The sequence below is a fragment of the Danio rerio genome, chromosome 18 (assembly GCF_049306965.1).
Source record: "Danio rerio strain Tuebingen ecotype United States chromosome 18, GRCz12tu, whole genome shotgun sequence".
Taxonomy (NCBI): Eukaryota; Metazoa; Chordata; class Actinopteri; order Cypriniformes; family Danionidae; genus Danio; species Danio rerio.
In genome coordinates, this window is record NC_133193.1 from 30,585,152 (window position 1) to 30,598,256 (window position 13,105).

At 36.9% G+C, this 13,105-nt stretch overlaps 1 protein-coding gene across 6 annotated transcripts in view; it reads left to right on the plus strand.

The window, feature by feature from the left end:
- The first annotated feature begins 5,885 nt into the window (after positions 1-5,885).
- ppfibp2a (PPFIA binding protein 2a) overlaps positions 5,886-13,105 on the plus strand; it is a 46,267-nt gene continuing 39,047 nt past the window's right edge. For 3 of the 6 annotated variants that reach the window (XM_005159197.4, XM_073930355.1, XM_073930356.1), the window contains exons 1-3: positions 5,886-6,103; positions 10,355-10,441; positions 11,820-11,933. In XM_005159197.4, coding sequence (XP_005159254.1) covers positions 6,056-6,103; positions 10,355-10,441; positions 11,820-11,933 — 249 coding nt within the window. In that variant the 5' untranslated portion in view covers positions 5,886-6,055. Of the gene's footprint in view, positions 6,104-7,297; positions 7,384-10,354; positions 10,442-11,819; positions 11,934-13,105 lie in introns of those variants that run through there. The other 3 variants (XM_068214912.1, XM_068214913.1, XM_009293643.3) reach the window with 2 other exon arrangements.

Sequence of the window (13,105 nt, forward strand, 5' to 3'; positions counted from 1 at the left end):
GGGAGCGGTAATTTACAGTTCTCTCCCCCAGGGGGCGTCCATCTATCGCCGTGATAGCTAAGGGGGAATCACAAGAGGTTAATGGAACAGAGTTGTTAATGGCAAACGTATAATCCATGAAATTGCCTGCAGCTCCTGAATTAACCATCACGATTGTCTGGATGGAGGTACTTTAGAAACACAGAGAGATGGGTACAGATAAAGTTTTGCTGGCATATGAAGGGAATGTGGTTGAACTCACCGATAGTTTTTTAAGAGGAGGTTTATTGGGGCATTGGACCTTGATGTGACCAGAAAGACCGCAATACAGGCACAAATTATTCCTGAGACGTCTGTCACGCTCTTCGATCGATAACTGGGTACGGCCGAGCTGCATTGGTTCACTGGTACCTGAAGATGCTAGGGTGATGTCAGGTGCGGGACAGGAGGAGACCATGTGAGATGGTCTTCATGTACGGAGTAGATTATCCAGCCTAATGGAGAGTTCAATGAGTTGATCCAAGGATTTCCCTTTATCTTGGCAGGCCATCTCTGTCTGCAACTCGGGGTTTAGAGCTTTCCGGTAAAGGGTCTTTAGGGGATCATCAGACCAGCCAGTTTGTGCAGCCAGTGTGTGAAAGTGCAAAGCGAATTCGGCTGCAGGTTGATTTCTTTGTTGGATGGTTAATAATTTCGGCCACCTTCAGGGTGATCAAACACCACGCAAAACCTTTGAATAAAGTCCTTGAATGTTGGAAATGTGGGAGTGCTTTCTGGCCAAATAGCGGTAGCCAATCGAGAGCTTTTCCGGCTAGCAGGGAGCACACAAAAGCAATCTTGCTGTTCTCATCCGCAAACATGTGAGGTTGTTGCGTGACAAACAGTTTGCATTGCAACAAAAAAACCCTTGCACTTGGTTGGATTGCCTGTGATCTTCTCAGGAAACGCTAGGCAGGGACTGGAGAGGTTTTGTGCAATGGTTATCGGCGGATGGCTGGGAGAGTAGTTAGCGATGGGTTGCGCTGAGGTTGAGACATTCAATATCTGAAGGGCTTTTACTAGCTCCTCCATCAACCGAGTGAGGTGGAATAATTGCTACTGATGTGTCGCTAGTACCTGGGCTTGGGTAGTGAGTTCAGTGGACAAAACTTGCATGGCTGCTGGATCCATGCTAGGCGAAGTCTTCTGTAACGAAGGGTCTGACACAGAGGGATCCATTTGCAGTACGTTTATTAAACACAGTTAAATAACAAGCACACAGTAGATACTGGTGTGCGAACTCACATGAAAAACAGGCTTATAAGGTCGATAGGCTAGCAGCTGGTAATCATAAGTCGATGTAGCAGGCATGGGTCAGAGGCAGGCGGCGATGATCAAAGTCAGTGATACAAAGCAAGATTCTAGACAGGCGGCAAGCAAGACAAGGTCGAGGAACAGTCCGGGTTAGCAACAGGAGATCAGGCAAGGAGGAATAACGCTCAGTAATGTCAGCAGGGCAAAACAAGACTTCGCACTGAAGTGTGAGTGAGAGCTGCTTATGTGTGTGAGTGTGATGAGGTAACGAGTCTCAGGTGTTGTGTAATCAGTGCCTGAATGGGTTGTGGATGATGTAATGCTCATTAGTCCAGTGATGATGACCTCTGCTAGCCAGCGAGGGGAATGACTGGGACCGAGTCAGTGACACATTCATTCATTCATTCATTCATTCATTTATTCATTCATTCATTCATACATTCATTCATTCATTCATTTATTTATAATAATAATAATTATTATTATTATTATTATTATTTATTCATTTGGTGGTTTTTATGGCATGAAATTGATTTTTAATGTTAGCTTTTTTTTTCTTTAGGAATAGATTTTTTCACATTTCTTGTTATTCTGTGTTTCTTGTCTTCTGTATGTAATGTTTTGTTTGAAGGGTTCTTTCTGGCCACTGTCTCTCACCACCTAGTAGCAAGACTGGCATAGGTCTCTGATTTTCAAGTGTCTAGCCTCTGGATATTTGAGCTTCTGCCAGGATGCTTCATCATTCTGACTGTTGCTGTCTCTTTCTCTGCAGACTTCAGTGTTTGAATGTTTGGGTTAGCTGTCGAAATCAGATTCAGAAGAACAGACAAAGTAAACATGTTCTCCAGCGTACACATGTAAAGCCCAGATGTATAAGAAAGAATATATATATATATCATTCATTCATTTTCTTGTCGGCTTAGTCCCTTAATCCGGGGTCGCCACAGCGGAATGAACCGCGAACTTATCCAGCAAGTTTTTACATTTTTACGCAGTGGATGCCCTTCCAGCCTCAACCCATCTCTGGGAATCATCCACACACACACACACACACACACACACACACACACACACACACACACACACACACACACACACACACACACACTCATACACTACGGACAATTTAGCCTACCCAATTCACCTGTACCGCATGTCTTTGGACTGTGGGGTAAACTGGAGCACCCTGAGGAAACCCACACGAAGGCAGGGAGAACATGCAAACTCCACACAGAAACACCAACTGAGCCGAGATTCGACCCAGCGACCTTCTTGCTGTGAGGCGACAACACTACCTACTGTGCCACTGCCTCGCTATATATATATATACAAACAGATACTATTTCTTTTGTGGTACATTTTCAATATATCAAGCACGAATGGTGGTAGAATGTTGTTGTTCTATTTGGTTCAGCATTAATTTAGTTCAATGTGAATGTCGCTATTAAATATTGAATGATGATTCACTGAAAAAAAAACTTTACTGAATCCAACCATGCAAACCAAAGGTTACAAAGGCAAGGAACCAAAACTCTCCAAATGAACAATAGAGAAAAAATTTTTGGGGGAAAAAAAGGCTCAGTTGGGTGACCAGATGTTTTCTGACCAAATATATAAGAGGCAGAGGTGTAGTCTAGAAATTGGTGAACATCTTTTTAGCCTTGTGAATAATGAGATTTAAGAATGTTCCAGATGAGTGTTCAGTCTGGACAATGGGATGTATTTAAAAGAGAGTCATACCATTACTGAGGTCTTTCCTGAGAATCAATCATGTGGGCTTGACACATCGATGTCCTCTCTAACCATAGCGTTGGATTTTGAAATTGGTTTTAAGGTGGTCCTCTGTGCTTGACAACTATCTTGTCAGGATATGAATTGGATCCAGTATTATGTGACACAATGGTTAGAGTGTTGGACTTGTCATATGGTGCATTTTAAAGTTTTTTCATTTGTGATGAATTGTGTTTTCAACTAAAACGAGTTTATTAATAATAAAAATAAAACAAAACGGCAACAAAAACAAGCCAGAGGGGGAAAACATTAACAAAACACACAAACAAACCTAACTAGGCAGACTGACCGGGATCAGGGCCAGAAAGACAGGACTAGGCAATAAACGAGGACGAACTGGCACAGAACAGCATACAGTAGAAGAATATAAGCAGAAACAATTACCAAATAAACAAGAGAACTGAATAAACCAATAATGGGATAAGAAGGACGGTGGGACTAGACAATAGACAGGAGAGCACATGTCACAAAGAAACAACACAAGTCATGTGCTCACATAAAACAATACTAAAACACGTAGCCAATGAAAGAACTCATTAACCGTGTGTTCACGTGAAACACTAAAGTGCTAAACACAACACCAACAGAAGACTGAACATAAGACATGAGCACACAATAAATAAAAAAAAAACACTTACCATGCACTCACAAGTGACATGCATGTTCTGATCCCAGTGGCAAACGAAACCAACTAGACCGGAGAGCTGAGGAAGAAAAACACCAAATTGTGAACAAAACAACAAACACACCAGAACAAGAGTGTACATCCTGAGCACTCCTTGAGCACGGCCCGAGCACAGTCAAAATGGCGCTCATACAAAAAGCCACCAGTGACAGAAAATGAGTGCTCAACCCGTGAAAACTCAAGCTGAGCAAAGCATACAAAACATGACAGGGCTAGTGTCTGGACTCAATAAAACAAGAATTAACAAGACCAAAGTGACAGAATCCTGACATTTATAGCAATAACTGTGTCCAGCACCCAATCCACAGCAAATTAAATGTTCAGGGTGCAGAGAGAGCAAAACACAATTGGCTTCTTATGTGATGTTGACATTCAAGGGAGTATTTGAAAGCTGCGTCAATCAGTTGATCTGTCAGTGGATCAATAAAGGTGGCTTTCTTAGTGACCTCATCTTAATTTAGATGAATTTTGAATCAAGTGCATCAAAGACCATTCTAGCAAAAATCAAAGGTATTTGTGTTAAGGGTAAGAACACCACGGTCAGTCGACCCATGATTCCTTAAAGACCACAGTAACAGACGAGTTTTCGCATTGTTCCTGTGGGACAGCCTGATTACCCGCAAGTGACCTACTCACACCTGCAGTTCACACAATGAATGTCCAGCGTTCTCCAGCGCCTAGACTGCAGCTCTGCACAAAAATTTTGGCCAGAGGAGAAATGGTCATGCCCAACAGAGCCTGGTTTCTCTAGAGTTTTTTTCTTCCTTCACTTTCGTCAATTGGTGAAGCTTGTTTCTCGCCACTGTCACCATTATCTTGCTAGGTTGTGACTTGTGGAGCTGTCAATCAGTGGATTTGCTCTTTAGTGTTTGGAATTTCAGCAGTAAAATTCAAACCACACTAGACTGAACTAAACTGAACTGAACTGGACTCACAGTTTTAATTTACTAGAACATCTATGTTAAGCTGCTTTGACGCAGTCTACATTGTAAAAGTGCTATATAAATAAGCATAAATTGAATTCCTGCTGACCAGTCCAGAATTTTTGGCATTGTAGATATTGGATTTTCTTGTGTGGTGTCCGTCATGTGTAAGCAAATCTCTTTGATTTGCTGTACACTACTTCCACATTTAGTGATAAGAGCCTATAGCCTACTGATTTTCCCCAGATTACAGCCTGATCTGTTGTCAAGCTCATTCAGTTGTAGCACAAAGACTACAGATTACAACAGAAACTTCTGAAACTGAAGCTGTTTGTAGAAAGCTCAACAAGCCCTGATAAACCTTTGCTTTCAGTCTACCATGAAGCTGTTTCAGCAGTTCATGTCATATTACTGAAAAGTTTACAAATCATGACACTTCTTCCTTCACCTTTCACTGTCTTTATTCACATATTTGTCAGAGTAAATTAAACTCACTTCTATCACTAAAATAAGCATTGATCCAGTTCTTTATCCCTCCTCTACAAATATTAGTCTAGATTTGGTGCAACCAGCTTCGCTGCTGAATTTATCATCCAATTGTCCTCTGTTCTGGACAACCTACAGAGGGTTTTAGTCACTTAAACCAGCCTACAATCCTGCAAATTCAGCAAAAGCTAAAGTGTCAGGCTGATAATTAATAAATTGGAGTCATCTGAAAGTCTTCTCTTTCAAATATCTTAAAACTTTTTTTTTTAATTTATTGGAGTTAGTGAGTGTGTATGTGTGTGTGTCAGGATAAAAACTTCACCCTCATGTTTCCATGAGGTTTGCCCAGCTAATTTCATGTCAGGAAATGTCCTGCTGGTAAATTCTGCCCAGTTTGTTTTGACACTGTCACACATTCAATACAGTGCAGGATGTACTACTTCTCAAGTGGACGCTGTGGCCTCTCTGAGGGGTACTACTTCTCTGGGGCACCCATCTTGCACAATCCATGCATATTCTTTTCGTGTGTCTGAGAGTTTTCCCCCCACAGAAAGCCTCTAAACACAGCACTTATTAATAAAAGAGAGCAAAAGGGGAAGAATAAGTTTAGAAACAAAAAGAAAAAAAATGGTTTGGCAAAGGAAAAAAGAGAGGAGGAGGAGAGTATAGGAGGAGAAAAGGGAGGGAATAAAAAAAGAGCAGCTGGCAGGAGTGAAGCCTGATATTACAGACCGCTGCTCCAAACCAGATGCTGAGGAACTTAAACCAAAGGCTAAATCCAGACGAAAGAAGGAGACTTGTAGTGTGTACTCTAAAGGTGAAAAGAAATATACCTTTATTTCAGTGTAAAGTGTTAGTGGTAGTATCAGACTGAAGGATCTTATAATGGCCAAGCAAAATGGAAGGGGACGTTGATTTTTACAAACATTTTGCATGGTTAAAAAAGGTAAGCATGCTGTCTGTTTCTGTTCTTAGATTCTAACTTTACCAATTGGCAAATACACAAAGAACACTTTAAGAACCGCTTCATAAGCAGATATAACCTTGAATTAGGGCTCATAAGAATATTATTCTCATTCTAGGTTTAGAATTTTGAGGGATAACATAGCTGGGACAGGTAACATCAAATGAGATGCATACTCCTGCTAGCAGTTTAAATGGTTTATTAAATTGTAATAACTTTATTAAATATGTTTTAGCTATATGTTTGAATAATAAAGTCCACAGACATTATTTTATGTTTGTGTGATGCTGTGCAGTCCCAGTATAGTCTGCCAGTATAGTGTTTTACTATATTTTTCAATGTGTGTGCATGTGTTTTTATGGTCCCACTTTCCAATAAGGTACTTATTTACTATGTACTTAGGTAACACTTTATTGATGGTCCCTTTGAATATAAGTGGACTGTCTGCTTAATATCTGCTGATACTGCTCCTTCAATGGACATTTAACTGACTAAGAAACTTTGCAAGTACATGTCAACAGGGCCAGAGAGGGACTCATTTTAAGCCTTGGAGTTTCAAGCCTTGAACCAGCCCAACTGAGTTTACGACTGACTATATTAAAATAATGTCATTTCAAATTCAGTTTCTAATGACACTATCATGTCTTTTTCAAGGACACAGCTGCTTTAGAACTTCAAATGTTTTTCATAACTATGAGATCATTAAAGGGTAGCTAAAACTCCAACACTGTTCTTTAAAACATCACAATGTTCTTTCCTGCAATATCTGAATATATATTCTATATAATTCTTTATTGATATCCAGTCTTTTGTAACGGTGGTCACACACAAAACAATAAAATAAAATATGTACACCTACAGTATATAAGTAACCCAAACAGTATTATATGTCTTAACACTAAAAATGAAGAAAAAAATAAATAAAAATTACTCAGGTAAGGGTTCGATCTCGGGTCGGCGACATCATAACGCAAAGTGCTATTATGGTGGTGCGTTTCGTAATATCTTCCTCTAATGCCATCAACCTCGGACACACAAGTAAAGAATAAAACAAGTGTTGCTCTTGTTATCTGCAAGACTCTTTCAACCAGAGCATTACTTTCTATTGATGGCTTAATCTTGTTCTCTCCTTTTTAGATTTCTGTTCATCTTATGTCAGATTCATGGTGTGTTAAGCTCATGACTGGTGGCTCTTCACTGTAAGCAGCAAACTGGACAAGAGGCTGCTGCTGCTGAAGAGCTACAGTACAAGAACACGTTTGGTACTGTGGTTTGCAGACATTGTTGCACTGCTCCTAACTAGCTTAACATTAACTTCCATCATCTTTATGTGATGTTGTACTCTTACTGCCACTGGTTTTGATGAAAAATATACTTAGCTTTTTTAAATTCTGGCCTTTTTAGCACCACCTTTGCACTTTTCATTATCAATTTTTCAGCACTCGCATGTCTCTTAAATGATTTTGATGATTAGCAAGGTGACGCTGTTAGGGAGTTGAATGATAATTACGTCATCATTAAGCTGCAGAATGCATTTTGCTCATGGGGCTGTGAGAAAATAAATAAAAAGAAAGTGTGAGCTGTATTTATATTTAAATTAACAATAATTTACTACAATGCACTTATTATGTTCTTATATGGTTTTACATTGTACATTCATTAGCATGTAATTACATTTATTATGTAATTACATTTAAAAATAGACTGTTGCCCATCCCTTACACCTTAACCCACCTATACCACTATACCTGGGCCAAACTTTGCCCATATCGCAGTAGGACCATACATGTTAGTAAATAAGGCCATTTAAAACAAAACCATAGTTGTGTATTATTTGTCTGTATTTTAAAGCTTATTATGTCTAAATACCAACAACTACCAAAACAGTGACAAAACCATTATTACATTGCTTTGAGATTTAGCTTGATATTTTGCTTTTGAAATAACACAATCAATCAATCAATCAATCAATCAATCAATCAATCAATCAATCAATCACAATATAAAAAATAATTTTCTTTTCCTAATTTTATCTCAGTCATTCTATTATCTTGAATAATATAGGGTTAAAGCTAAAATGCAAGGTAAGGAGGCTAGGAAATGTATGCAGTAATATGAAGTGATAACCCCTCCCAGTGTTATGTAGAGCCTATAGCTTCTTAATCAAATACTGCTGATCCTATAGGGCAGCTAAAAGTCAATATAGTGAAGTAGTTTGAAAATAAAACAAAATTGCTGGACAGTTCGTCTCCCGGTGAAGAATTGAAGATTCTTTTGGTTTTGGTTCGTTTTGGTGATCGGCCGATACTGAGTATCGATTCTAATGCTACAAGCTTTATAATGCATTAAGCACATTTTCACTCTAAGTATGATCCCAGCAAGCACACAAAATCATAAGACGTTGATATTGGGTTAGATTAAGGTCATGACGTCAGGTGATCAAAATCCAGTTATCTAGCCAGTTTAAGGACAACGCTATTTTAAAGTCTAAAAACGATGTCAAATTACGTTAATATTTGGTTGATTCTAGGTTGTGTTAGAAAGTTATCAAAATCCAATGTCTGACAGATGTCATAGTGGTAACGTTTACACAATGTCAAGGTGTAACATGATTAGACGTTGATATTTGGTTAATTTTAGGTAGGACATTGGTGTCATTGTTGGGTTCTAACATTAACCCAATTTTCATTTCCAAACAAAATTCAACATCCCCACAACTTTGGGGTATGTTGTAGTGCCTGCAGGGATACTTAATTGGAAATTTATTCTTTTATCCTTTTGCCAATTATCCTTTAAACATGTCTTTTACACCATTTAGGTGTGATCATGTCACTGTCAGAAGCAGCTTTAAAGAAAATAATAGAGATTTGCAGTGATTACTGCTCTATTCATTTTACCTAACCAATGTAATGCTTAGAACATCACTGTGCCTCTCGAAATTTGTTAACTTGCCCATTCACTCTCGTTGCTATGAATTTTTATTTATTTATTTTTTACTAAACTGCGGGTGTCACAGAGCCACTATGAATAAGTGGGAGATTAGCGGAGCTTCTGGGAGAGATCATTCCATTGGACACTAAATAGGGGCGATCGCTCTACTCACTTTACAGCAGCTCAAAACAATGGACATGCAAAGGTTACACTTGCAACTAAAAGACCATCACTCGCGTCATTCGCCAAAAGTAATTTTAAACAGTGGTTGCACTACATCTGTATGTATTTTAGCTGCTGTGTTAGGAGCACAGTAATCGCTTATGCCCCCCACACATCATTTCCCCCCTCTGGTGTTTTAGCTTGTAACCTAGGTATATAACCTAGGTGCGCACTTATGTCTTCTTCTGTTTGTAAACTCATAACACTTGCAATTGTTTCATGATATTATAGTATTGATCGAGTCATTAAATGTGATTATCAGCCGAATCCAATCTCTAGCCGAACGAACGGAGCATCCTAAATATTTGCATATACTGTATACACAAACACACACACATATATATATATATATATATATATATATATATATATATATATATATATATATATATATATATATATATATATATATATCTTTGACATGTCAACAGCAATGTCACTCATTTCTGTTGAGCTTATTAATGCAAATCAATCATCAATGAAATCAGTGTGGGTTAATTGACTGTTTTTAACTAAATACTGAACAACTGCAAGTTCATCTTATAAACAAATGTTTGATCAACATTTTTTATTTATTTTACATTCACTTTCTCTCTCACTCACGCACTCGCTCACTCACTCACTCACTCACTCAGTGCTACAGCAGAATGGACTGCCAATTAATTAAAATTAACAATTTACTTTATTTATTTTATGTATGTATTTTTACCGGAAGATGCATTTCCTAATACATAAAAATAAAAAAATAAAAATACAATCATATGACATATTCAAACAGTACTAGTCATAAGTCTCTCAGCATTACTGCATGGAGCCTGTGCACAAAAACCTGATTAGGAAATAAACCTCTTAAGAAATTTCTTTTTCAAACAATATGTGGGTTGGGTAAAGTAAAGCTCTGCTAACACCCTGTGACATATTCAAAAGAAATAGAATCAAATTGGATTTTGGGATCTATAAACAAGTTTCTGTTACACTGCCATCTGTTCAGGTAGCTGTGGGCCTTGCTTCATTGTTTATAGGGTTTCGCTTTCATCTCTGTTGATTGTAAGCATAACTCTAGCCACATGTGAACTACAGGTCAACGTGCACAGCGCATGCAACGGTGAGACCTACCAGGAGCGACTGTCTCGTCTAGAAGGAGATAAAGAGTCACTTGTGTTACAGGTAAAATCTTACAACATTTTTTTTCAAATGTGCTTCAACATTGTGCGTGTGAAAAAAAAAAAAGATACATATTACTGATCTGAATTATTTTTGTTAGCATACAAGTAGACTTTCTGACTGACATTGGTAGAATAAGATGAATGAACATAAAGTTGTCCATTGGTAGTTTATGTTAACTTACAGTAAATTTAATAATGTTAACATCATGGATTTGGATTTTTTGAATGCATTAGTAAATGTTGAACTATATTAATGTATGCTGTACAAGTTTTGTTCATTATTAATTTATGTTATTAAATATATTAACATAAACTAATGACACCTTATTGTAAGGTATGACCAATAGTTCAAGAAGTCTACTAATATCCCAGTACAGTAATATTAAAATAAATGGTATTACCAAAACAGTTTAGATAGTGTATGAATTCAGTATGGTCACATGAATAGTACATTTTTATAGCTCTGCTTAATATATTTAAAAATGTTAAAATGATTAAATAGTTATATTAAATAGTTTAAGTAGTATGTTTAAATGTTTGAGTTAGTAGTATAAAATAACCCTGATATAATTACACCACTATCACCAGCCTGAACCATTGATACAAGGCAGGATGCATCCATGCTTTCATTATGTTAATGCCAAATTTTGAACCTACCATCCGAATGTCGCAGCAGAAATCAAAATTCATCAGACCAGGCAACGTTTTTACAATCTTCTGTTGTATAATTTTGGTGAGCATGGGCAAATTGTAGCCTCAGTTTCCTGTTCCTGGTCCTCTGTTCCTGGTCTAGCCCATCTGCTTCACGGTTTCTGCATACCTCAGTTGTAACTGGAAATGGACATTTTACTATTGCGTTATACTGTATGAATATATTGCAACATCTGCAGTAAGATGTTTGTTTAGGAAACCATTCATAAATGGATTATAGTACTGTATATGTTCAAACATCTCAAACAGCTAAATGTCAGTTTCATAACGATATTTCATAAGAAAAGTTTCAGTTGTAGTATATCAAATAACCGAAGAAAGCCATTGTGCTACATGTGTACAAAGTGCGCCTATCCAAGCCAGTGTAATTGTAATGATTCATGGGAACAGACAGGGCTTTGAGGATTAGTCTTGTTCTGGCTTGTTGGGTTTTTGACAGTAAGTAAAGGTGCTTGGACTGTATATTCCTGATTAACTAGGCTGTCAAGAAGATATTGGATTGCTTTAATTTGTCTGAGGCTCTGTATAATACAGTGTTTTTAATCCAACCGATTATATATTTATGTAGTGTGACTATTATTAATTTGATAAAACTGCAAAGAAATTGACAGCTTTATCTTAGGTGATGCATCTAAATTGAACTAACTTGATTTAAACCTGTTTCTCAGGTCAGTGTTTTGACGGATCAGGTGGAGGCTCAGGGAGCGAAGATAAGAGACCTGGAGAATTCTCTTGGGGAATATCAGCACAAGCTGAACTCCACTGAGGAGATGCTTCAACAGGTATTGGTAACATTTACATACATAATAGAATATTATACTTTACACATTGCCATCCTAGAATTATAAGGTTCTATCTGCCATTTTTGTCAAAATTGAGTTATTCAAAGCTTATTAAATGACATCTTACTTACATTATGGGATTGTTGTTTACATTTCAGGATTTAAAAAAAAAAAGAAAAAAAAAAGTTTTATCTACCAAGTTGAACTCAAGTTTGGCTCTAAAAGATTCTTTTTGTGAGTCTATCAGCATTTCAAAAGCACGCACAAGGACCAATCAGGACCAGTTTTCTTTGTCATTCTGCCAGACTGCTCCATTGCTAGTGGGAAAGACCAGAAAGAAACACAAGATCAGAGTCGACTAAATAATGCGAAGAATTAAACTAAAAATTGAGAAGAAACCTGAAACTGAAAAGATGTGTATATTAAAAGTAAATTATTTTTATTTGTGTATATATACTAAGTGAAACATTTTTTAAGTGTTTATTAAACTCATTTGCTCATTGTTTGATTTCTTTTTAAATTTGATATTAAGCCTTGAACGACAAATACTTAATTTAAACTATGGGACATTTAATTCAATAAATATAATTCAATAGTTCATATAAAACATTGTCATATTAATGACATTAACAGCTGCACTGGATAAAACATTTAGCACAGCCTTGTATACTTAATTTGAAAAAGAAAAATGTCCATCCTAAAACATTAAATACATTTAGCAAAAAGCAAAAAATTTTATAAATGTCTCAAACATTCACATATTGTTACAACACCAATTTATATAATTTTTGTGATTGTATTTCTTGAAAATAATGCTTCAATTAATGCTTTGGCAGATAGAACCTTCTAATTACAAATGGAAGATGTTTTTTTTTTTTTTTTTTTTTTTTAATTAGAAAGTTTTATCTGCATTTTCCCTGTTTGTTTTACCCAACTTGCAAACTTAAGAGAATCTGGAGAATTCACATTTAGAGTACATTTAGGGTCTCTGTCATGTCATTGTATTTAAGAGAACTGCTACACATATATTGTTTACTATATGGAATTCAAAAACTTTGAAGCTCAATATCTTAAAATCATTTAGAAAGCAGATAGAAACTTATTTCCAAGGTGACAACATTCCTCCTACATCATTATTTCTGTCGTTTATGACTAATATCCTGCTTAAATTG